The sequence below is a fragment of the Oncorhynchus keta genome, unplaced genomic scaffold (assembly GCF_023373465.1).
Source record: "Oncorhynchus keta strain PuntledgeMale-10-30-2019 unplaced genomic scaffold, Oket_V2 Un_contig_8537_pilon_pilon, whole genome shotgun sequence".
NCBI classification, from domain to species: domain Eukaryota; kingdom Metazoa; phylum Chordata; class Actinopteri; order Salmoniformes; family Salmonidae; genus Oncorhynchus; species Oncorhynchus keta.
In genome coordinates this window covers 55,950-80,908 of record NW_026290108.1, presented here as the reverse complement: position 1 = coordinate 80,908, position 24,959 = coordinate 55,950, and the positions used below count along the sequence as shown (strand labels likewise).

The window sequence follows — 24,959 nt, the reverse complement described above, 5'->3', positions numbered from 1 at the left end:
GTAGTAGTCTAGTACTGTTAGCTGTAGTAGTCTAGTACCGTTAGCTGTAGTAACCTAGTACTGTTAGCTGTAGTAGTCTAGTACTGTTAGCTGTAGTAGTCTAGTACTGTTAGCTGTAGTAACCTAGTACTGTTAGCTGTAGTAGTCTAGTACTGTTAGCTGTAGTAGTCTAGTACTGTTAGCTGTAGTAGTCTAGTACTGTTAGCTGTAGTAGTCTCGTACTGTTAGCTGTGTACATGTTACTACATTGCCCCTTGGGATAATAAAGACTCTCCTCTCCTCTCCTCTCCTCTCCTCTCCTCTCCTCTCCTCGCCTCGCCTCGCCTCGCCTCGCCTCGCCTCGCCTCTCTCCTCTCCTCTCCTCTCCTCTCCTCTCCTCTCCTCTCCTCTCCTCACCTAACCTATCCTCTCCTCTCCTCTCCTCTCCTCTCCTCTCCTCTCCTCTCCTCTCCTCTAGGTGCCCCCTCCCCCACTACACCTTCCAGCGTTACCCAGGCATCTTCAACTCCTCCACAGCCGACAGTTTCCTCCAGTCAAAGGTCAGCAACATCTTCTCTGGTCGTCTCACGGCGTTGGAACTCTTCGACATCCTCGACCACTACGCCCAGAACTGCGACGCCGTTGTGGGAAACGAAGAGGTCATGACCCAACTCAAGGATGCCAAATTTGACCTTTTATTGGTCGACCCCAACGAGATGTGTGGGTTCGTGATCGCTCACATCCTCGGCGTTCCCTACGCCGTCTTTTCCACGGGCCTATGGTACCCAGCGGAGGTCGGGGCTCCTGCCCCTCTCTCGTACGTCCCAGAGTTCAACTCTCTCCTCACCGATCGGATGTCTCTAGTCCAGAGGATAACCAACACGGTGGTGTACCTGGTATCCCGGTTCGGTGTCCAGTACCTGGTGTTACCTAAGTACGAGCGCATCATGAGGAAGCACGGCGTGGAGCCGCGGGTGGCCATGCAGGATCTGGTTCAGGGAGCAGGCTGTGGATGTTGTCTACTGATCTGGCCCTGGGTTTCGAGGCCCACTCTACCACATGTTGTCTATGTAGGGGGGTACTTACCAAACCTGCCAGCCCGTTACCTCAGGTTAGTATACACACACACACACACACACACAAACCTGTTTTTGTGTGTACTAACCTCAACATTGTTGGTCTCCTCCAGTGTTATATCTATGGTTGGTCTCCTCCAGTATTATATCTATGGTTGGTCTCCTCCAGTGTTATATCTATGGTTGGTCTCCTCCAGTGTTATATCTATGGTTGGTCTCCTCCAGTGTTATATCTATGGTCTCCTCCAGTGTTGGTCTCCTCCAGTGTTATATCTATGGTTGGTCTCCTCCAGTGTTATATCTATGGTTGGTCTCCTCCAGTGTTATATCTATGGTTGGTCTCCTCCAGTGTTGTCTCCTCCAGTGTTATATCTATGGTTGGTCTCTCCAGTGTTATATCTATGGTTGGTCTCCTCCAGTGTTATATCTATGGTTGGTCTCCTCCAGTTGGTCTAGTGTTATATCTATGGTTGGTCTCCTCCAGTGTTATATCTATGGTTGGTCTCCTCCAGTATTATATCTATGGTTGGTCTCCTCCAGTATTATATCTATGGTTGGTCTCCTCCAGTGTTATATCTATGGTTGGTCTCCTCCAGTGTTATATCTATGGTTGGTCTCCTCCAGTATTATATCTATGGTTGGTCTCCTCCAGTGTTATATCTATGGTTGGTCTCCTCCAGTATTATATCTATGGTTGGTCTCCTCCAGTGTTATATCTATGGTTGGTCTCCTCCAGTGTTATATCTATGGTTGGTCTCCTCCAGTGTTATATCTATGGTTGGTCTCCTCCAGTGTTATATCTATGGTCTCCTCCAGTGTTATATCTATGGTCTCCTCCAGTATTATATCTATGGTTGGTCTCCTCCAGTGTTATATCTATGGTTGGTCTCCTCCAGTGTTATATCTATGGTTGGTCTCCTCCAGTGTTATATCTATGGTCTCCTCCAGTGTTATATCTATGGTTGGTCTCCTCCAGTGTTATATCTATGGTTGGTCTCCTCCAGTGTTATATCTATGGTCTCCTCCAGTGTTATATCTATGGTTGGTCTCCTCCAGTGTTATATCTATGGTTGGTCTCCTCCAGTATTATATCTATGGTTGGTCTCCTCCAGTGTTATATCTATGGTTGGTCTCCTCCAGTATTATATCTATGGTTGGTCTCCTCCAGTGTTATATCTATGGTTGGTCTCCTCCAGTGTTATATCTATGGTTGGTCTCCTCCAGTGTTATATCTATGGTTGGTCTCCTCCAGTATTATATCTATGGTTGGTCTCCTCCAGTGTTATATCTATGGTTGGTCTCCTCCAGTATTATATCTATGGTTGGTCTCCTCCAGTATTATATCTATGGTTGGTCTCCTCCAGTGTTATATCTATGGTTGGTCTCCTCCAGTGTTATATCTATGGTTGGTCTCCTCCAGTGTTATATCTATGGTTGGTCTCCTCCAGTGTTATATCTATGGTTGGTCTCCTCCAGTGTTATATCTATGGTTGGTCTCCTCCAGTGTTATATCTATGGTTGGTCTCCTCCAGTGTTATATCTATGGTTGGTCTCCTCCAGTGTTATATCTATGGTTGGTCTCCTCCAGTGTTATATCTATGGTTGGTCTCCTCCAGTGTTATATCTATGGTTGGTCTCCTCCAGTGTTATATCTATGGTTGGTCTCCTCCAGTGTTGGTCTCTCCAGTGTTATATCTATGGTTGGTCTCCTCCAGTGTTATATCTATGGTTGGTCTCCTCCAGTGTTATATCTATGGTTGGTCTCCTCCAGTGTTATATCTATGGTTGGTCTCCTCCAGTATTATATCTATGGTTGGTCTCCTCCAGTGTTATATCTCCAGTGTTATATCTATGGTTGGTCTCCTCCAGTGTTATATCTATGGTTGGTCTCCTCCAGTGTTATATCTATGGTTGGTCTCCTCCAGTGTTATATCTATGGTTGGTCTCCTCCAGTATTATATCTATGGTTGGTCTCCTCCAGTGTTATATCTATGGTTGGTCTCCTCCAGTGTTATATCTATGGTTGGTCTCCTCCAGTGTTATATCTATGGTTGGTCTCCTCCAGTGTTATATCTATGGTTGGTCTCCTCCAGTGTTATATCTATGGTTGGTCTCCTCCAGTGTTATATCTATGGTTGGTCTCCTCCAGTGTTATATCTATGGTTGGTCTCCTCCAGTGTTATATCTATGGTTGGTCTCCTCCAGTGTATGGTTGGTCTCCTCCAGTGTTATATCTATGGTTGGTCTCCTCCAGTATTATATCTATGGTTGGTCTCCTCCAGTGTTATATCTATGGTTGGTCTCCTCCAGTGTTATATCTATGGTTAGTCTCCTCCAGTATTATATCTATGGTTGGTCTCCTCCAGTGTTATATCTATGGTTGGTCTCCTCCAGTGTTATATCTATGGTTGGTCTCCTCCAGTGTTATATCTATGGTTGGTCTCCTCCAGTGTTGGTCTCCTCCAGTGTTATATCTATGGTTGGTCTCCTCCAGTGTTATATCTATGGTTGGTCTCCTCCAGTGTTATATCTATGGTTGGTCTCCTCCAGTGTTATATCTATGGTTGGTCTCCTCCAGTGTTATATCTATGGTTGGTCTCCTCCAGTGTATCTATGGTTGGTCTCCTCCAGTGTTATATCTATGGTTGGTCTCCTCCAGTCTCCTCCAGTGTTATATCTATGGTTGGTCTCCTCCAGTGTTATATCTATGGTTGGTCTCCTCCAGTGTTATATCTATGGTTGGTCTCCTCCAGTGTTATATCTATGGTTGGTCTCCTCCAGTGTTATATCTATGGTTGGTCTCCTCCAGTGTTAGTGTTATATCTATGGTTGGTCTCCTCCAGTGTTATATCTATGGTTGGTCTCCTCCAGTGTTATATCTATGGTTGGTCTCCTCCAGTGTTATATCTATGGTTGGTCTCCTCCAGTGTTATATCTATGGTTGGTCTCCTCCAGTGTTATATCTATGGTTGGTCTCCTCCAGTATTATATCTATGGTTGGTCTCCTCCAGTGTTATATCTATGGTTGGTCTCCTCCAGTGTTATATCTATGGTCTCCTCCAGTGTTATATCTATGGTTGGTCTCCTCCAGTGTTGGTCTCCTCCAGTGTTATATCTATGGTTGGTCTCCTCCAGTGTTAGTGTTATATCTATGGTTGGTCTCCTCCAGTGTTATATCTATGGTTGGTCTCCTCCAGTGTTATATCTATGGTTGGTCTCCTCCAGTGTTATATCTATGGTTGGTCTCCTCCAGTGTTATATCTATGGTTGGTCTCCTCCAGTGTTATATCTATGGTTGGTCTCCTCCAGTGTTATATCTATGGTTGGTCTCCTCCAGTATTATATCTATGGTTGGTCTCCTCCAGTGTTATATCTATGGTTGGTCTCCTCCAGTGTTATATCTATGGTTGGTCTCCTCCAGTATTATATCTATGGTTGGTGTTATATCTATGGTTGGTCTCCTCCAGTGTTATATCTATGGTTGGTCTCCTCCAGTGTTATATCTATGGTTGGTCTCCTCCAGTGTTATATCTATGGTTGGTCTCCTCCAGTGTTATATCTATGGTTGGTCTCCTCCAGTGTTATATCTATGGTTGGTCTCCTCCAGTGTTATATCTATGGTTGGTCTCCTCCAGTGTTATATCTATGGTTGGTCTCCTCCAGTGTTATATCTATGGTTGGTCTCCTCCAGTGTTATATCTATGGTTGGTCTCCTCCAGTGTTATATCTATGGTTGGTCTCCTCCAGTGTTATATCTATGGTTGGTCTCCTCCAGTGTTATATCTATGGTTGGTCTCCTCCAGTGTTATATCTATGGTTGGTCTCCTCCAGTGTTATATCTATGGTTGGTCTCCTCCAGTGTTATATCTATGGTTGGTCTCCTCCAGTGTTATATCTATGGTTGGTCTCCTCCAGTGTTATATCTATGGTTGGTCTCCTCCAGTATTATATCTATGGTTGGTCTCCTCCAGTGTTATATCTATGGTTGGTCTCCTCCAGTGTTGGTCTCCTCCAGTGTTATATCTATGGTTGGTCTCCTCCAGTGTTATATCTATGGTTGGTCTCCTCCAGTGTTATATCTATGGTTGGTCTCCTCCAGTGTTATATCTATGGTATATCTATGGTTGGTCTCCTCCAGTGTTATATCTAGTGGGTTGGTCTCCTCCAGTGTTATATCTATGGTTGGTCTCCTCCAGTGTTATATCTATGGTTGGTCTCCTCCAGTGTTATATCTATGGTTCCTCCAGTGTTATATCTATGGTTGGTCTCCTCCAGTGTTATATCTATGGTTGGTCTCCTCCAGTGTTATATCTATGGTTGGTCTCCTCCAGTGTTATATCTATGGTTGGTCTCCTCCAGTGTTATATCTATGGTTGGTCTCCTCCAGTGTTATATCTATGGTCTCCTCCAGTGTTATATCTATGGTTGGTCTCCTCCAGTGTTATATCTATGGTTGGTCTCCTCCAGTGTTATATCTATGGTTGGTCTCCTCCAGTGTTATATCTATGGTTGGTCTCCTCCAGTGTTATATCTATGGTTGGTCTCCTCCAGTGTTATATCTATGGTTGGTCTCCTCCAGTGTTATATCTAGTGGTTGGTCTCCTCCAGTGTTATATCTATGGTTGGTCTCCTCCAGTGTTATATCTATGGTTGGTCTCCTCCAGTGTTATATCTATGGTTGGTCTCCTCCAGTGTTATATCTATGGTTGGTCTCCTCCAGTGTTGGTCTCCTCCAGTGTTATATCTATGGTTGGTCTCCTCCAGTGTTATATCTATGGTTGGTCTCCTCCAGTGTTATATCTATGGTTGGTCTCCTCCAGTGTTATATCTATGGTTGGTCTCCTCCAGTGTTATATCTATGGTTGGTCTCCTCCAGTGTTATATCTATGGTTGGTCTCCTCCAGTATTATATCTATGGTTGGTCTCCTCCAGTGTTATATCTATGGTTGGTCTCCTCCAGTGTTATATCTATGGTTTGGTCTCCTCCAGTGTTATATCTATGGTTGGTCTCCTCCAGTATTATATCTATGGTTGGTCTCCTCCAGTATTATATCTATGGTTGGTCTCCTCCAGTGTTATCTCTATGGTTGGTCTCCTCCAGTGTTATATCTATGGTTGGTCTCCTCCAGTGTTATATCTATGGTTGGTCTCCTCCAGTGTTATATCTATGGTTGGTCTCCCAGTGTTATATCTATGGTTGGTCAGTGTTATATCTATGGTTGGTCTCCTCCAGTGTTATATCTATGGTTGGTCTCCTCCAGTGTTATATCTATGGTTGGTCTCCTCCAGTGTTATATCTATGGTTGGTCTCCTCCAGTGTTATATCTATGGTTGGTCTCCTCCAGTGTTATATCTATGGTTGGTCTCCTCCAGTGTTATATCTCCTCCAGTGTTATATCTATGGTTGGTCTCCTCCAGTGTTATATCTATGGTTGGTCTCCTCCAGTGTTATATCTATGGTTGGTCTCTCCAGTGTTATATCTATGGTTGGTCTCCTCCAGTGTTATATCTATGGTTGGTCTCCTCCAGTGTTATATCTATGGTTGGTCTCCTCCAGTGTTATATCTATGGTTGGTCTCCTCCAGTGTTATATCTATGGTTGGTCTCCTCCAGTGTTATATCTATGGTTGGTCTCCTCCAGTGTTATATCTATGGTTGGTCTCCTCCAGTGTTATATCTATGGTCTCCTCCAGTGTTATATCTATGGTTGGTCTCCTCCAGTGTTATATCTATGGTTGGTCTCCTCCAGTGTTATATCTATGGTTGGTCTCCTCCAGTGTTATATCTATGGTTGGTCTCCTCCAGTGTTATATCTATGGTTGGTCTCCTCCAGTGTTATATTATATCTATGGTTGGTCTCCTCCAGTGTTATATCTATGGTTGGTCTCCTCCAGTGTTATATCTATGGTTGGTCTCCTCCAGTGTTATATCTATGGTTGGTCTCCTCCAGTGTTATATCTATGGTTGGTCTCCAGTGTTATATCTATGGTTGGTCTCTCCAGTGTTATATGAATGGTTGGTGGTTATATCTATCCTCCAGTGTTGGTATCTCCAGTGTATTATATCTATGGTTGGTCTCCTCCAGTGTTATATCTATGGTTGGTCTCCTCCAGTGTTATATCTATGGTTGGTCTCCTCCAGTGTTATATCTATGGTTGGTCTCCTCCAGTGTTATATCTATGGTTGGTCTCCTCCAGTGTTATATCTATGGTTGGTCTCCTCCAGTGTTATATCTATGGTTGGTCTCCTCCAGTGTTATATCTATGGTTGGTCTCCTCCAGTGTTATATCTATGGTTGGTCTCCTCCAGTGTTATATCTATGGTTGGTCTCCTCCAGTGTTATATCTATGGTTGGTCTCCTCCAGTGTTATATCTATGGTTGGTCTCCTCCAGTGTTATATCTATGGTTGGTCTCCTCCAGTGTTATATCTATGGTTGGTCTCCTCCAGTGTTATATCTATGGTTGGTCTCCTCCAGTATTATATCTATGGTTGGTCTCCTCCAGTATTATATCTATGGTTGGTCTCCTCCAGTGTTATATCTATGTTTGGTCTCCTCCAGTGTTGGTCTCCTCCAGTGTTATATCTATGGTTGGTCTCCTCCAGTGTTATATCTATGGTTGGTCTCCTCCAGTGTTATATCTATGGTTGGTCTCCTCCAGTGTTATATCTATGGTTGGTCTCCTCCAGTGGTTGGTCTCCTCCAGTGTTATATCTATGGTTGGTCTCCTCCAGTGTTATATCTATGGTTGGTCTCCTCCAGTGTTATATCTATGGTTGGTCTCCTCCAGTGTTATATCTATGGTTGGTCTCCTCCAGTGTTATATCTATGTTATATCTATGGTTGGTCTCCTCCAGTGTTATATCTATGGTTGGTCTCTCCAGTGTTATATCTATGGTTGGTCTCCTCCAGTGTTGGTCTCCTCCAGTGTTATATCTATGGTTGGTCTCCTCCAGTGTTATATCTATGGTTGGTCTCCTCCAGTGTTATATCTATGGTTGGTCTCCTCCAGTGTTATATCTATGGTTGGTCTCCTCCAGTGTTATATCTATGGTTGGTCTCCTCCAGTGTTATATCTATGGTCTCCTCCAGTGTTATATCTATGGTTGGTCTCCTCCAGTGTTATATCTATGGTTGGTCTCCTCCAGTGTTATATCTATGGTTGGTCTCCTCCAGTGTTATATCTATGGTTGGTCTCCTCCAGTGTTATATCTATGGTTGGTCTCCTCCAGTGTTATATCTATGGTTGGTCTCCTCCAGTGTTATATCTATGGTTGGTCTCTCTCCAGTGTTATATCTATGGTTGGTCTCCTCCAGTGTTATATCTATGGTTGGTCTCCTCCAGTGTTATATCTATGGTTGGTCTCCTCCAGTGTTATATCTATGGTTGGTCTCCTCCAGTGTTATATCTATGGTTGGTCTCTCCAGTGTTATATCTATGGTTGGTCTCCTCCAGTGTTATATCTATGGTTGGTCTCCTCCAGTGTTATATCTATGGTTGGTCTCCTCCAGTGTTATATCTATGGTTGGTCTCCTCCAGTGTTATATCTATGGTCTCCTCCAGTGTTATATCTATGGTTGGTCTCCTCCAGTGTTATATCTATGGTTGGTCTCCTCCAGTGTTATATCTATGGTTGGTCTCCTCCAGTATTATATCTATGGTTGGTCTCCTCCAGTGTTATATCTATGGTTGGTCTCTCCAGTGTTGGTCTCCTCCAGTGTTATATCTATGGTTGGTCTCCTCCAGTATTATATCTATGGTTGGTCTCCTCCAGTGTTATATCTATGGTTGGTCTCCTCCAGTGTTATATCTATGGTTGGTCTCCTCCAGTGTTATATCTATGGTTGGTCTCTCTCCAGTGTTATATCTATGGTTGGTCTCCTCCAGTGTTATATCTATGGTTGGTCTCCTCCAGTGTTATATCTATGGTTGGTCTCCTCCAGTGTTATATCTATGGTTGGTCTCCTCCAGTGTTGGTCTCTCCAGTGTTGGTCTCCTCCAGTGTTATATCTATGGTTGGTCTCCTCCAGTGTTAGTATTATATCTATGGTTGGTCTCCTCCAGTGTTATATCTATGGTTGGTCTCCTCCAGTGTTATATCTATGGTTGGTCTCCTCCAGTGTTATATCTATGGTTGGTCTCCTCCAGTGTTATATTTATGGTTGGTCTCCTCCAGTGTTATATCTCTCTCCAGTGTTATATCTATGGTTGGTCTCCTCCAGTGTTATATCTATGGTTGGTCTCCTCCAGTGTTATATCTATGGTTGGTCTCCTCCAGTATTATATCTATGGTTGGTCTCCTCCAGTGTTATATCTATGGTTGGTCTCCAGTCCAGTGTTATATCTATGGTTGGTCTCCTCCAGTGTTATATCTATGGTTGGTCTCCTCCAGTGTTATATCTATGGTTGGTCTCCTCCAGTGTTATATCTATGGTTGGTCTCCTCCAGTGTTATATCTATGGTTGGTCTCCTCCAGTGTTGGTCTCCTCCAGTGTTATATCTATGGTTGGTCTCTCCAGTGTTATATCTATGGTTGGTCTCCTCCAGTGTTATATCTATGGTTGGTCTCCTCCAGTATTATATCTATGGTTGGTCTCCTCCAGTGTTATATCTATGGTTGGTCTCCTCCAGTGTTATATCTATGGTTGGTCTCTCCAGTGTTATATCTATGGTTGGTCTCCTCCAGTGTTATATCTATGGTTGGTCTCCTCCAGTGTTATATCTATGGTTGGTCTCCTCCAGTGTTATATCTATGGTTGGTCTCCTCCAGTGTTATATCTATGGTTGGTCTCCTCCAGTGTTATATCTATGGTTGGTCTCCTCCAGTGTTGGTCTCCTCCAGTGTTATATCTATGGTTGGTCTCCTCCAGTGTTATATCTATGGTTGGTCTCCTCCAGTGTTATATCTATGGTTGGTCTCCTCCAGTGTTATATCTATGGTTGGTCTCCTCCAGTGTTATATCTATGGTTGGTCTCCTCCAGTGTTATATCTATGGTATCTATGGTTGGTCTCCTCCAGTATTATATCTATGGTTGGTCTCCTCCAGTGTTATATCTATGGTTGGTCTCCTCCAGTGTTATATCTATGGTTGGTCTCCTCCAGTGTTATATCTATGGTTGGTCTCCTCCAGTGTTATATCTATGGTTGGTCTCCTCCAGTGTTATATCTATGGTTGGTCTCCTCCAGTGTTATATCTATGGTTGGTCTCCTCCAGTGTTATATCTATGGTTGGTCTCCTCCAGTGTTATATCTATGGTTGGTCTCCTCCAGTGTTATATCTATGGTTGGTCTCCTCCAGTGTTATATCTATGGTCTCCTCCAGTGTTATATCTATGGTTGGTCTCCTCCAGTGTATCTATGGTTGGTCTCCTCCAGTGTTATATCTATGGTTGGTCTCCAGTCCAGTGTTATATCTATGGTTAGTCTCCAGTCCAGTGTTGGTCTCCTCCAGTGTTATATCTATGGTTGGTCTCCTCCAGTGTTATATCTATGGTTGGTCTCCTCCAGTGTTATATCTATGGTTGGTCTCCTCCAGTGTTATATCTATGGTTGGTCTCCTCCAGTGTTATATCTATGGTCTCCTCCAGTGTTATATCTATGGTTGGTCTCCTCCAGTGTTATATCTATGGTTGGTCTCCTCCAGTGTATGGTCTCCTCCAGTGTTATATCTATGGTTGGTCTCCTCCAGTGTTATATCTATGGTTGGTCTCCTCCAGTGTTATATCTATGGTTGGTCTCTCCAGTGTTATATCTATGGTTGGTCTCCTCCAGTGTTGGTCTCCTCCAGTGTTATATCTATGGTTGGTCTCCTCCAGTGTTATATCTATGGTTGGTCTCCTCCAGTATTATATCTATGGTTGGTCTCCTCCAGTGTTATATCTATGGTTGGTCTCCTCCAGTGTTATATCTATGGTTGGTCTCCTCCAGTGTTATATCTATGTTATGGTCTAGTGTTGGTCTCCTCCAGTGTTATATCTATGGTTGGTCTCCTCCAGTGTTATATCTATGGTTGGTCTCCTCCAGTGTTATATCTATGGTTGGTCTCCTCCAGTGTTGGTCTCCTCCAGTGTTATATCTATGGTTGGTCTCCTCCAGTGTTATATCTATGGTTGGTCTCCTCCAGTGTTATATCTATGGTTGGTCTCCTCCAGTGTTATATCTATGGTCTCTCTCCAGTGTTATATCTATGGTTGGTCTCCTCCAGTGTTATATCTATGGTTGGTCAGTGTTATATCTATGGTTGGTCTCCTCCAGTGTTGGTCTCCTCCAGTGTTATATCTATGGTTGGTCTCCTCCAGTGTTATATCTATGGTTGGTCTCCTCCAGTGTTATATCTATGGTTGGTCTCCTCCAGTGTTATATCTATGGTTGGTCTCCTCCAGTGTTATATCTATGGTTGGTCTCCTCCAGTGTTATATCTATGGTTGGTCTCCTCCAGTGTTATATCTATGGTTGGTCTCCTCCAGTGGTTGGTCTCCTCCAGTGTTATATCTATGGTTGGTCTCCTCCAGTGTTATATCTATGGTTGGTCTCTCCAGTCTCCAGTATTATATCTATGGTTGGTCTCCTCCAGTGTTATATCTATGGTTGGTCTCTCCAGTGTTATATCTATGGTTGGTCTCCTCCAGTGTTATATCTATGGTTGGTCTCCTCCAGTGTTATATCTATGGTTGGTCTCTCCAGTGTTATATCTATGGTTGGTCTCCTCCAGTGTTATATCTATGGTTGGTCTCCTCCAGTGTTATATCTATGGTTGGTCTCCTCCAGTGTTATATCTATGGTTCCTCCAGTGTTATATCTATGGTTGGTCTCCTCCAGTGTTATATCTATGGTTGGTGTTATATCTATGGTTGGTCTCTCCAGTGTTATATCTATGGTTGGTCTCCTCCAGTGTTATATCTATGGTTGGTCTCCTCCAGTGTTATATCTATGGTTGGTCTCCTCCAGTGTTATATCTATGGTTGGTCTCCTCCAGTGTTATATCTATGGTTGGTCTCCTCCAGTGTTGGTCTCCTCCAGTGTTATATCTATGGTTGGTCTCCTCCAGTGTTATATCTATGGGTCTCCTCCAGTGTTATATCTATGGTTGGTCTCCTCCAGTGTTATATCTATGGTTGGTCTCCTCCAGTGTTATATCTATGGTTGGTCTCCTCCAGTGTTGGTCTCCTCCAGTATTATATCTATGGTTGGTCTCCTCCAGTGTTATATCTATGGTTGGTCTCCTCCAGTGTTATATCTATGGTTGGTCTCCTCCAGTGTTATATCTATGGTTGGTCTCCTCCAGTGTTATATCTATGGTTGGTCTCCTCCAGTGTTATATCTATGGTTGGTCTCCTCCAGTGTTATATCTATGGTTGGTCTCCTCCAGTGTTATATCTATGGTTGGTCTCCTCCAGTGTTATATCTATGGTTGGTCTCCTCCAGTGTTATATATCTATGGTTGGTCTCCTCCAGTGTTATATCTATGGTTGGTCTCCTCCAGTGTTATATCTATGGTTGGTCTCCTCCAGTGTTATATCTATGGTTGGTCTCCTCCAGTGTTATATCTATGGTTGGTCTCCTCCAGTGTTATATCTATGGTTGGTCTCCTCCAGTGTTATATCTATGGTTGGTCTCCTCCAGTGTTATATCTATGGTTGGTCTCCTCCAGTGTTGGTCTCCTCCAGTGTTATATCTATGGTTGGTCTCCTCCAGTGTTATATCTATGGTTGGTCTCCTCCAGTGTTGGTCTCCTCCAGTGTTATATCTATGGTTGGTCTCCTCCAGTGTTATATCTATGGTTGGTCTCCTCCAGTGTTGGTCTCTCTCCAGTATTATATCTATGGTTGGTCTCCTCCAGTGTTATATCTATGGTTGGTCTCCTCCAGTGTTATATCTCCATGGTTGGTCTCCTCCAGTGTTATATCTATGGTTGGTCTCCTCCAGTGTTATATCTATGGTTGGTCTCCTCCAGTGTTATATCTATGGTTGGTCTCCTCCAGTATTATATCTATGGTTGGTCTCCTCCAGTGTTATATCTATGGGTTGGTCTCCTCCAGTATTATATCTATGGTTGGTCTCCTCCAGTATTATATCTATGGTTGGTCTCCTCCAGTGTTATATCTATGGTTGGTCTCCTCCAGTGTTATATCTATGGTTGGTCCTCCAGTGTTATATCTATGGTTGGTCTCCTCCAGTATTATATCTATGGTTGGTCTCCTCCAGTGTTATATCTATGGTTGGTCTCCTCCAGTATTATATCTATGGTTGGTCTCCTCCAGTGTTATATCTATGGTTGGTCTCCTCCAGTGTTATATCTATGGTTGGTCTCCTCCAGTATTATATCTATGGTTGGTCTCCTCCAGTATTATATCTATGGTTGGTCTCCTCCAGTGTTATATCTATGGTTGGTCTCCTCCAGTGTTATATCTATGGTTGGTCTCCTCCAGTATTATATCTATGGTTGGTCTCCTCCAGTGTTATATCTATGGTTGGTCTCCTCCAGTGTTATATCTATGGTTGGTCTCCTCCAGTGTTATATCTATGGTTGGTCTCCTCCAGTGTTATATCTATGGTTGGTCTCCTCCAGTGTTGGTCTCCTCCAGTGTTATATCTATGGTTGGTCTCCTCCAGTGTTATATCTATGGTTGGTCTCCTCCAGTGTTATATCTATGGTTGGTCTCTCCAGTGTTATATCTATGGTCTCCTCCAGTGTTATATCTATGGTTGGTCTCCTCCAGTGTTGGTCTCCTCCAGTGTTATATCTATGGTTGGTCTCCTCCAGTGTTATATCTATGGTTGGTCTCCTCCAGTGTTATATCTATGGTTGGTCTCCTCCAGTGTTATATCTATGGTTGGTCTCCTCCAGTGTTATATCTATGGTTGGTCTCCTCCAGTATTATATCTATGGTTGGTCTCCTCCAGTGTTATATCTATGGTTGGTCTCCTCCAGTGTTATATCTATGGTTGGTCTCCTCCAGTGTTATATCTATGGTTGGTCTCCTCCAGGTTGGTCTCCTCCAGTGTTATATCTATGGTTGGTCTCCTCCAGTGTTATATCTATGGTTGGTCTCCTCCAGTGTTATATCTATGGTTGGTCTCCTCCAGTGTTATATCTATGGTTGGTCTCCTCCAGTGTTATATCTATGGTTGGTCTCCTCCAGTGTTATATCTATGGTTGGTCTCCTCCAGTGTTATATCTATGGTTGGTGTTATATCTATGGTTGGTCTCCAGTGTTGGTCTCCTCCAGTGTTATATCTATGGTTGGTCTCCTCCAGTGTTATATCTATGGTTGGTCTCCTCCAGTGTTATATCTATGGTTGGTCTCCTCCAGTGTTATATCTATGGTTGGTCTCCTCCAGTGTTATATCTATGGTTGGTCTCCTCCAGTATTATATCAGTGTTATATCTATGGTTGGTCTCCTCCAGTGTTGGTCTCCTCCAGTGTTATATCTATGGTTGGTCTCCTCCAGTGTTATATCTATGGTTGGTCTCCTCCAGTGTTATATCTATGGTTGGTCTCCTCCAGTGTTGGTCTCCTCCAGTGTTATATCTATGGTTGGTCTCCTCCAGTGTTATATCTATGGTTGGTCTCCTCCAGTGTTATATCTATGGTTGGTCTCCTCCAGTGTTATATCTATGGTTGGTCTCCTCCAGTGTTATATCTATGGTTGGTCTCCTCCAGTGTTATATCTATGGTTGGTCTCCTCCAGTATTATATCTATGGTTGGTCTCCTCCAGTGTTATATCTATGGTTGGTCTCCTCCAGTATTATATCTATGGTTGGTCTCCTCCAGTGTTATATCTATGGTTGGTCTCCTCCAGTATTATATCTATGGTTGGTCTCCTCCAGTATTATATCTATGGTTGGTCTCCTCCAGTGTTATATCTATGGTTGGTCTCCTCCAGTGTTATATCTATGGTTGGTCTCCTCCAGTGTTATATCTATGGTTGGTCTCCTCCAGTGTTATATCTATGGTTGGTCTCCTCCAGTATTATATCTATGGTTGGTCTCCTCCTCCTCCAGTGTTATATCTATGGTTGGTCTCCTCCAGTGTTCTATGGTTCCTCCAGTGTTATATCTATGGTTGGTCTCCTCCAGTATTATATCTATGGTTGGTCTCCTCCAGTGTTATATCTATGGTTGGTCTCCTCCAGTGTTATATCTATGGTTGGTCTCCTCCAGTGTTATATCTATGGTTGGTCTCCTCCAGTGTTATATCTATGGTTGGTCTCCTCCAGTGTTATATCTATGGTTGGTCTCCTCCAGTGTTGGTCTCCTCCAGTGTTATATCTATGGTTGGTCTCCTCCAGTGTTATATCTATGGTTGGTCTCCTCCAGTGTTATATCTATGGTTGGTCTCTCCAGTGTTATATCTATGGTTGGTCTCCTCCAGTGTTATATCTATGGTTGGTCTCCTCCAGTGTTATATCTATGGTTGGTCTCCTCCAGTGTTGGTTGGTCTCTCCAGTGTTATATCTATGGTTGGTCTCCTCCAGTGTTATATCTATGGTTGGTCTCCTCCAGTGTTATATCTATGGTTGGTCTCCTCCAGTGTTATATCTATGGTTGGTCTCCTCCAGTATTATATCTATGGTTGGTCTCCTCCAGTGTTATATCTATGGTTGGTCTCCTCCAGTGTTATATCTATGGTTGGTCTCTCCAGTGTTATATCTATGGTTGGTCTCCTCCAGTGTTATATCTATGGTTGGTCTCCTCCAGTGTTGGTCTCCTCCAGTGTTATATCTATGGTTGGTCTCCTCCAGTGTTATATCTATGGTTGGTCCAGTGTTATATCTATGGTTGGTCCTCCAGTGTTATATCTATGGTTGGTCTCCTCCAGTGTTGGTCTCCTCCAGTGTTATATCTATGGTTGGTCTCCTCCAGTGTTGGTCTCTCCAGTGTTATATCTATGGTTGGTCTCCTCCAGTGTTATATCTATGGTTGGTCTCCTCCAGTGTTATATCTATGGTTGGTCTCCTCCAGTGTTATATCTATGGTTGGTCTCTCCAGTGTTATATCTATGGTTGGTCTCCTCCAGTGTTATATCTATGGTTGGTCTCCTCCAGTGTTATATCTATGGTTGGTCTCCTCCAGTGTTATATCTATGGTTGGTCTCCTCCAGTGTTATATCTATGGTTGGTCTCCTCCAGTGTTATATCTATGGTTGGTCTCCTCCAGTGTTATATCTATGGTTGGTCTCCTCCAGGTTGGTCTCCTCCAGTGTTATATCTATGGTTGGTCTCCTCCAGTGTTATATCTATGGTTGGTCTCCTCCAGTGTTATATCTATGGTTGGTCTCCTCCAGTGTTATATCTATGGTTGGTCTCCTCCAGTGTTATATCTATGGTTGGTCTCCTCCAGTGTTATATCTATGGTTGGTCTCCTCCAGTGTTATATCTATGGTTGGTCTCCTCCAGTGTTATATCTATGGTTGGTCTCCTCCAGTATTATATCTATGGTTGGTCTCCTCCAGTGTTATATCTATGGTTGGTCTCCTCCAGTGTTATATCTATGGTTGGTCTCCTCCAGTGTTATATCTATGGTTGGTCTCCTCCAGTATTATATCTATGGTTGGTCTCCTCCAGTATTATATCTATGGTTGTCTCCTCCAGTATTATATCTATGGTTGGTCTCCTCCAGTGTTATATCTATGGTTGGTCTCCTCCAGTGTTATATCTATGGTTGGTCTCCTCCAGTGTTATATCTATGGTTGGTCTCTCCAGTATTATATCTATGGTTGGTCTCCTCCAGTGTTATATCTATGGTTGGTCTCCTCCAGTGTTATATCTATGGTTGGTCTCCTCCAGTGTTATATCTATGGTTGTCTCCTCCAGTATTATATCTATGGTTGGTCTCCTCCAGTGTTATATCTATGGTTGGTCTCCTCCAGTGTTATATCTATGGTTGGTCTCCTCCAGTGTTGGCGTCCTCCAGTGTTATATCTATGATTGGTCTCAAAACGGATGGCACTGTAATAGACTGCATCCAATTTGCTGAGTAGAGTGTTGGAGGCTATTTTGTAAATAACCAGGTCTGTGCCCAATCTACTGCAGAGACAGCCTGCAGACCTGGTTAGTAGACAGAACTCTGCAGGCCTGTCTCTGCAGTAGATTGGGAACAGACCTGGTTAGTAGACAGAACTCTACAGGCCTGTCTCTGCAGTAGATTGGGAACAGACCTGGTTAGTAGACAGAACTCTGCAGGCCTGTCTCTGCAGTAATATAATAATAATAATATATGCCATTTAGCAGGCCTTTTATCTGCGACTTACAGTCATGTGTGCATACATTCTACGTATGGGTCGGGAATCGAACCCACTACCCAGCGTCTACAAGCGCCATGCTCTACCAACTGAGCTACAGATTGCAACTCCACCTCCTTTGTCAGTTCTATGTTGAAGTTGGGGATGGAATTTTCAGCATGTTTGTGGCCAGGAATCACACATGGCTTGGACATCAGGGTTGGCGGAGTGTGCTAAACCAGTGAGTAAAACAAACTTAGGGAGGATGCTTCTGATGTTAATATGCATGAAATAAGATTACTGGTCATCTAGGAGCAGATTTCTGGGTGTGGTAGAATAGATTCAGGGCATAACGTACAGGCAAGGGTATGGTAGGATGTGAGTACAGTGGAGGTAAACCTATGCTTCGCGTGACGATGAGAGACACTTAGTCTCTGGATGCGTCAATTAACGTAGGTGATGTCTCCGCATGTGAGGCTGGGGCAATGATTACTAACCAGAACAGCAATGCGGCAAATTAACGGGTGAATCCGGTGTGGTAGAGAGAAGCAGTCCGATATGCTCTGGGTTGGTATCGAGCTGTGCAGACTGGCAGGTGATTGTCCGAGCTAAGGCTGGCTGATGCCGGTGGAAAAAGGCGATGACTGCTAGCCGTGGCTAACAAAGACTAGTAGCTAGTTAGCTGGCTAGAGGACCGCTAGCCGTGGCTAACAAAGACTAGTAGCTAGTTAGCTGGCTAGAGGACCGCTAGCCGTGGCTAACAAAGACTAGTAGCTAGTTAGCTGGCTAGAGGACCGCTAGCCGTGGCTAACAAAAACTAGTAGCTAGTTAGCTGGCTAGAGGACCGCTAGCCGTGGCTAACAAAAACTAGTAGCTAGTTAGCTGGCTAGAGGACCGCTAGCCGTGGCTAACAAAAACTAGTAGCTGGTGAGCTCCTGATGGAAGTTCCAGGTATAAGGAATAGACATAGCAGATCTGTACCACATTGGGTGAGGCGGGTTGCAGGAAAGTATATTTAGTTCGTAGATAGAAAGAGAGATTAAGATATATCCGAAAAGTTCAGCTATTTACAAGGGATAAGATAAAGACAGATATACACGTCCTACTGCGCTGCCATCTTGGGGGGGAGTTGTCCAGGAAGTAAGTCTAAAAAGAATTTGTTGTTGCCTAATGTTTTTGGTAACACAGTTGGTTCAGTGTTGGTCCAGTGAAAGTGCAGGGTTTCCACAATACAATATTTCTTAAAACCTCTTTGGGCTGAGATCCCGCTAACGGGATATGACAACAGCCAGTGAAAGTGGTGGTCGTTCTGTAGCTCATTGGTAGAGCATGGCGCTTGTAACGCCAGGGTAGTGGGTTCAATCCCCGCGACCACCCATACGTAGAATGTATGCACACATGACTGTAAGTCGCTTTGGATAAAAGCGTCTGCTAAATGGCATATATTAGATATTAGATATTAGAAAGTGCAGGGCGCCAAATTCAAACAACAGAAACCTCGTCATTTAAATTCCTCAAAACATACAAGTATTTTACACCATTTTAAAGATACACTTCTTGTTAATCCCACCCCAGTGTCCGATTTCAAAAGGCTTTACGACGATAGCACACCAAACGATTTATGTTAGGTGAGTATAGGGGATTCTAGTGGGGGATATAGGGGAGTCTAAAAGGGGATATAGGGGTTTCTAGTGGGGGATATAGGGGATTCTGAGTGGGGGATATAGGGGATTCTAGTGGGGGATATAGGGGATTCTAGTGGGGGATATAGGGGATTCTGAAAGTGGGGGATATAGGGATTCTAGTGGGGGATATAGGGGATTCTCAAACATATATAGGGGTTTCAGTGGGGGATATAGGGATTCTAATGGGGGATATAGGGGCTTCTAGTGGGGGATATAGGGGATTCTAGTGGGGGATATAGGGGATTCTAGGGGGGATATAGGGGATTCTAGTGGGGGATATAGGGGATTCTAGTGGGGGATATAGGGGATTCTAGGGGGATATAGGGGATTCTAGGGGGGGATATAGGGGATTCTAGTGGGGGATATAGGGGATTCTAGGGGGGGATATAGGGATTCTAGTGGGGATATAGGGGATTCTAGTGGGGGATATAGGGGATTCTAGTGGGGGGATATAGGGGATTCTAGTGGGGGATATAGGGGATTCTAGTGGGGGATATAGGGAATTCTAGTGGGGAATATAGGAAGCACACAGCAGGACATTGTTCTCTGTTGAGATCATTTCCTTTTGAATTTCTAGCCAGAAGTAAAATATTACTATTTTGACTAATTTAATAGAGTGGGTTAGGCTCTGTATCAAATTAGCATACCCCCTGAGTGTCTTCCCTGTTTCACACCTGGTAGTGTGGTGGATGGGACTACCAGCTCTCTGTAACCTAGAGGGCAACCAGTGGGTCCATCTCCTCTATACCACCCACCTGGTAGTGTGGTGGATGGGACTACCAGCTCTCTGTAACCTAGAGGGCAACCAGTGGGTCCATCTCCTCTATACCACCCACCTGGTAGTGTGGTGGATGGGACTACCAGCTCTCTGTAACCTAGAGGACAACCAGTGGGTCCATCTCCTCTATACCACCCACCTGGTAGTGTGGTGGATGGGACTACCAGCTCTCTGTAACCTAGAGGGCAACCAGTGGGTCCATCTCCTCTATACCACCCACCTGGTAGTGTGGTGGATGGGACTACCAGCTCTCTGTAACCTAGAGGACAACCAGTGGGTCCATCTCCTCTATACCACCCACCTGGTAGTGTGGTGGATGGGACTACCAGCTCTCTGTAACCTATTTCTTGTAGGATGACAATGTCTGTATTTCTGATTTCTTTGGTGATGTCCAGGTTCCTGCTCTTTGGACCAAAATGCAGATGACCTCAGGCTTTGGAAATTTCAGGATGAGATGGTGAAGGCTTTGTGTTCCATAAAGTGTCCAATGTTGTTAGTCGTATGGTTTGGCCTCGGACCAGTAAGTGTGATCAAAGCCTTCTGAGCATCTCTCTCGCTCTCTCCCTCTGTGTGTCTCTCTCTCTCCCGCTCTCTCTCTATCTCTCTCTCTCTCTCTCTCTGTCTCTCTCTGTCTCTCTCTGTCTCTCTCTGTGTCTCTCTCCCTCTGTGTGTCTCTCTCTCTCCCTCTGCGTATCTCTCTCTCTCTCTCTCTCTCTCTCTCTCTCTCTCTCTCTCTCTGTCTCTCTGTCTCTCTCTCTGTCTCTCTCTCTCTCTGTCTCTCTGTCTCTCTCTGTCTCTCTCTCTGTCTCTCTCTCTCTCTCTGTCTCTCTCTCTCTCTCTGTCTCTCTCTGTCTCTCTCTCTCTGTCTCTCTCTCTCTCTCTCCCTTGTTTGGTGAGGCAGGTATCCTAGTGGTTAGAGTGTTGGGCCAGTAACCGAAAGGTTGCTAAATTGAATCCCTGTCTTTCTGCCCCTGAACAAGGCAGTTAACCCACTGTTTCTAGGGCCATCAATGTAAATAAGAATTTGTTCTTAACTGACTTGCCTAGTTAAATAAAGGTACAATTAAATAATAAATAAATCAAGGTGAAAAGTCTCACAACCCCAAAGCTCTCTATGATTGATCTGGTTGGTTTGGCCCCTGCCGAGCGGGGTTGGGAAATGGTTCGGCGGTCTGCTCGCGGGGTTGGGGTCAGCTGGCGGGGTTGGGGTCAGCTCGCGGGGTTGGGGTCAGCTGGCGGGGTTGGGGTCAGCTCTGACGTACGGAGACGAGAGAGCGCGGGCCGCCGGCATCCAGTGTGGAGGGGAATGTGGCTCTAGCCAATAAGAAGGCATTGTTCTGGTGGTGGGGTCGAGGGTCACGGTGGAAAAGAGGACCATTGTAACACAACAATCTCTCCGCCCCCATTTCTCTATCTCTATCTCGCTCTCCCCTCTTTCTCTCTCTCTCTATCTCGCTCTCCCCCTCTTTCTCTCTCTCTCTATCTCGCTCTCCCCCTCTTTCTCTCTCTCTCTATCTCGCTCTCCCTCTCCCCCTCTTTCTCTCTCTCTGCCTGTGATACAAACACACGTACAGGGTCTGTGTTGTGGAGACACTAGGAACAGTGTGTCCTAGGTTTATAGCCCGTGCCATCCCCAGAGTTCACACACTCAAACACACACACACACACACACACACACACACACACACACACACACACACACACACACACACACACACACACACACACACACACACACACACACACACACACACACACATCTGCCTAGAGACCATCTCTCCTCCCCTCTCATCCCTCTCTCCTTCTCTCCCCTGTCTTCACATCATTCCCTCCCCCAGTCACCCAAATGAGGCCTTTTCAGGCCAGACTGTACAATGGCAGACATTCAGCTCGGCTGTTAGCATGCTAGGCTAATGTTTGGTGAGCTTGGCAGTTAGCGTGCTAGGCTAATGTTTGGTGAGCTAGGCAGTTAGCATGCTACGCTAATGTTTGGTGAGCTAGGCTGTTAGCGTGCTAGGCTAATGTTTTTACACTCCATTGAGTGTGTCACTGGGCTCAGTGTTCTGGCACAATGTGTCTTAATGTGACATATGCAATGCATTATTAACCAACACAGGACACTATTGTTCCCTATTACCAGGCTAACTAACTGGCTACAGCATGTCATGCTAACAGCTAAACACAGTTAGCCATCATGCTAACATTTCTAACGGCTAAGGAGCTTTGATAACAGGATATGTAATGAGACACAGTTAACCATCATGCTAACATTTCCATCGGCTAAAGAGCTTTGATAACAGGATATGTAATGAGACACAGTTAACCATCATGCTAACATTGCTAACGGCTAAAGAGCTTTAAATACTGGACAATGAGACACAGTTAACCATCATGCTAACATTGCTAACGGCTAAAGAGCTTTAATAACAGGATACGTAATGAGACACAGTTAACCACCATGCTAACATTGCTAACGGCTAAAGAGCTTTAAATACTGGATACATAATGAGACACAGTTAACCATCATGCTAAAATTGCTAACGGCTAAAGAGCTTTAAATACTGGATACGTAATGAGACACAGTTAACCATCATGCTAACATTGCTAACGGCTAAAGAGCTTTAATAACAGGATACGTAATGAGACACAGTTAACCATCATGCTAACATTGCTAACGGCTAAAGAGCTTTAAATACTGGATACATAATGAGACACAGTTAACCATCATGCTAAAATTGCTAACGGCTAAAGAGCTTTAAATACTGGATACGTAATGAGACACAGTTAACCATCATGCTAACGTTCTTGGGCTTCTTCTTTGACCCAACATGTAGCTAGCTTAGTTGGCTTGGAGGAGGCTGATAGCAATATGTCCAGCCTACTACAGTCAACCATAACCTGTATTTGTGTTAGCTAGACAGAACCCCTTCCTGAAGGCTGATTGGCCCATATGTCCAGCCTACTACAGTCAACCATAACCTGTATTTGTGTTAGCTAGACAGAACCCCTTCCTGAAGGCTGATTGGCCCATATGTCCAGCCTACTACAGTCAACCATAACCTGTATTTGTGTTAGCTAGACAGAACCCCTTCCTTCTGAAGGCTGATTGGCCCAAATGGCACCGTGATCCATATCGGTCACACTACATAGAGACTAGTGGGCCATTTGAGAGACACTGTGACAATGACAAATGAGTGAAGCGTGAACCGAAGCACAAACAACTCTGTTTACTATGCTACATCAGTTGGCTTTAGTTCTTCACGAAGATGACCTATTTAGTGTGTGTGTGTGTGTGTGTGTGTGTGTGTGTGTGTGTGTGTGTGTGTGTGTGTGTGTGTGTGTGTGTGTGTGTGTGTGTGTGTGTGTGTGTGTGTGTGTGTGTCAGTTTTACATTTCCCCCCCACTAATGGTTATGATTGGGGGAGGAAAAGCTGATCCTAGATCTGTTGCTAGGGGAAACTTGTGACACAGAGAGAAGGGTGGGGACTATCACCTCACTCAGGGGTCATGGGAGACAGACCAGAAGTAAAATGATCATGTGACTCTTCTGCTGGCATGTGACGTCACATTCTGTCATGGTTTAATTCTCTGTTTTATATCAATATAGTTTGATGATGATGTAAACAGCGTCCAGGGATACAGTAGCCGTGGCGACAGTAGTCACGGGGTGTTAGGTGTGTGTCTCTGTGTGTTGTTGTGTGTCGGACAGCAGATAGTCCTATGTCTAGATTTGAACTGTCTCCTCTCTCTGTGTGTGTGTGTGTGTGTGTGTGTGTGTGTGTGTGTGTGTGTGTGTGTGTGTGTGTGTGTGTGTGCCTGTGTGCCTGTGTGCCTGTGTGCCTGTGTGCGTGTGTGTGTGTGTGTGTGTGTGTGCGCTGCAGGACTTTGAGTCGTGGGTGTGCCTGTGTGCCTGACACGGTGGAGCATGTGTGCCTGTGTGCCTGTGTGGTCGTGCGTGCGTGTGCGTGTGCGTGCGTTTGTGCGCTGGGGTCAATGACACGGTGGAGCATGGCTCTCGTATCGTTTGGCGCTGGGGTCAAATACCTCTCAGAGGACATCACTCACAAACTGGCTGGAGCCCTGGGCAGGCTGCCCCAACGCGTGGTCTGGAGGTACTACCAATTTAATTCATTCACATTCCACTGCAACTGGGGAGGGGAGGACACAACATGGCTGCTAATTCACATTCCCTTAATCTTTCCCTTCCACTGTAACAAGGGGAGGACACAACATGGCTGCAACTGGGGAGGGGGAGGACACAACATGGCTGCTAATTCACATTCCCTTCCACTGCAACTGGGAAGGGGAGGACACAACATGGCTGCTAATTCACATTCCCTTCCACTGCAACTGGGGAGGGGAGGACACAACATGGCTGCTAATTCACATTCCCTTCCACTGCAACTGGGGAGGGGAGGACACAACATGGCTGCTAATTCACATTCCCTTCCACTGCAACTGGGAAGGGGAGGACACAACATGGCTGCTAATTCACATTCCCTTCCACTGTAACTGGGAAGGGGAGGACACAACATGGCTGCTAATTCACATTCCCTTCCACTGCAACTGGGAAGGGGGACACAACATGGCTGCTAATTCACATTCCCTTCCACTGTAACTGGGAAGGGGGGGGCACAACATGGCTGCTAATTCACATTCCCTTCCACTGCAACTGGGAAGGGGGGAGGACACAACATGGCTGCTAATTCACATTCCCTTCCACTGTAACTGGGAAGGGGGAGGACACAACATGGCTGCTAATTCACATTCCCTTCCACTGCAACTGGGGAGGGGGAGGACACAACATGGCTGCTAATTCACATTCCCTTCCACTGTAACTGGGAAGGGGAGGACACAACATGGCTGCTAATTCACATTCCCTTCCACTGTAACTGGGAAGGGGGAGGACACAACATGGCTGCTAATTCACATTCCCTTCCACTGCAACTGGGAAGGGGGAGGACACAACATGGCTGCTAATTCACATTCCCTTCCACTGCAACTGGGAAGGGGAGGACACAACATGGCTGCTAATTCACATTCCCTTCCACTGTAACTGGGAAGGGGAGGACACAACATGGCTGCTAATTCACATTCCCTTCCACTGCAACTGGGAAGGGGAGGACAACATGGCTGCTAACACTCCCTTCCATGGCTGCTGGGAAGGGGAGGACACAACATGGCTGCTATTCCCTTCCACTGTAACTGGGAAGGG

At 45.0% G+C, this 24,959-nt stretch overlaps 1 protein-coding gene across 1 annotated transcript in view; it reads left to right on the top strand.

Moving 5' to 3' along the window:
* Positions 1–467: 467 nt before the first annotated feature.
* Positions 468–24,959, top strand: part of LOC127926863 (2-hydroxyacylsphingosine 1-beta-galactosyltransferase-like) — a gene marked incomplete at its 5' end in the record, with an annotated part of 74,688 nt that continues 50,196 nt past the window's right edge. The window contains 2 exons of the mRNA XM_052512524.1: positions 468–1,090; positions 23,752–23,856. Coding sequence (XP_052368484.1) covers positions 468–1,090; positions 23,752–23,856 — 728 coding nt within the window. The remainder of the gene's footprint in view (positions 1,091–23,751; positions 23,857–24,959) is intronic.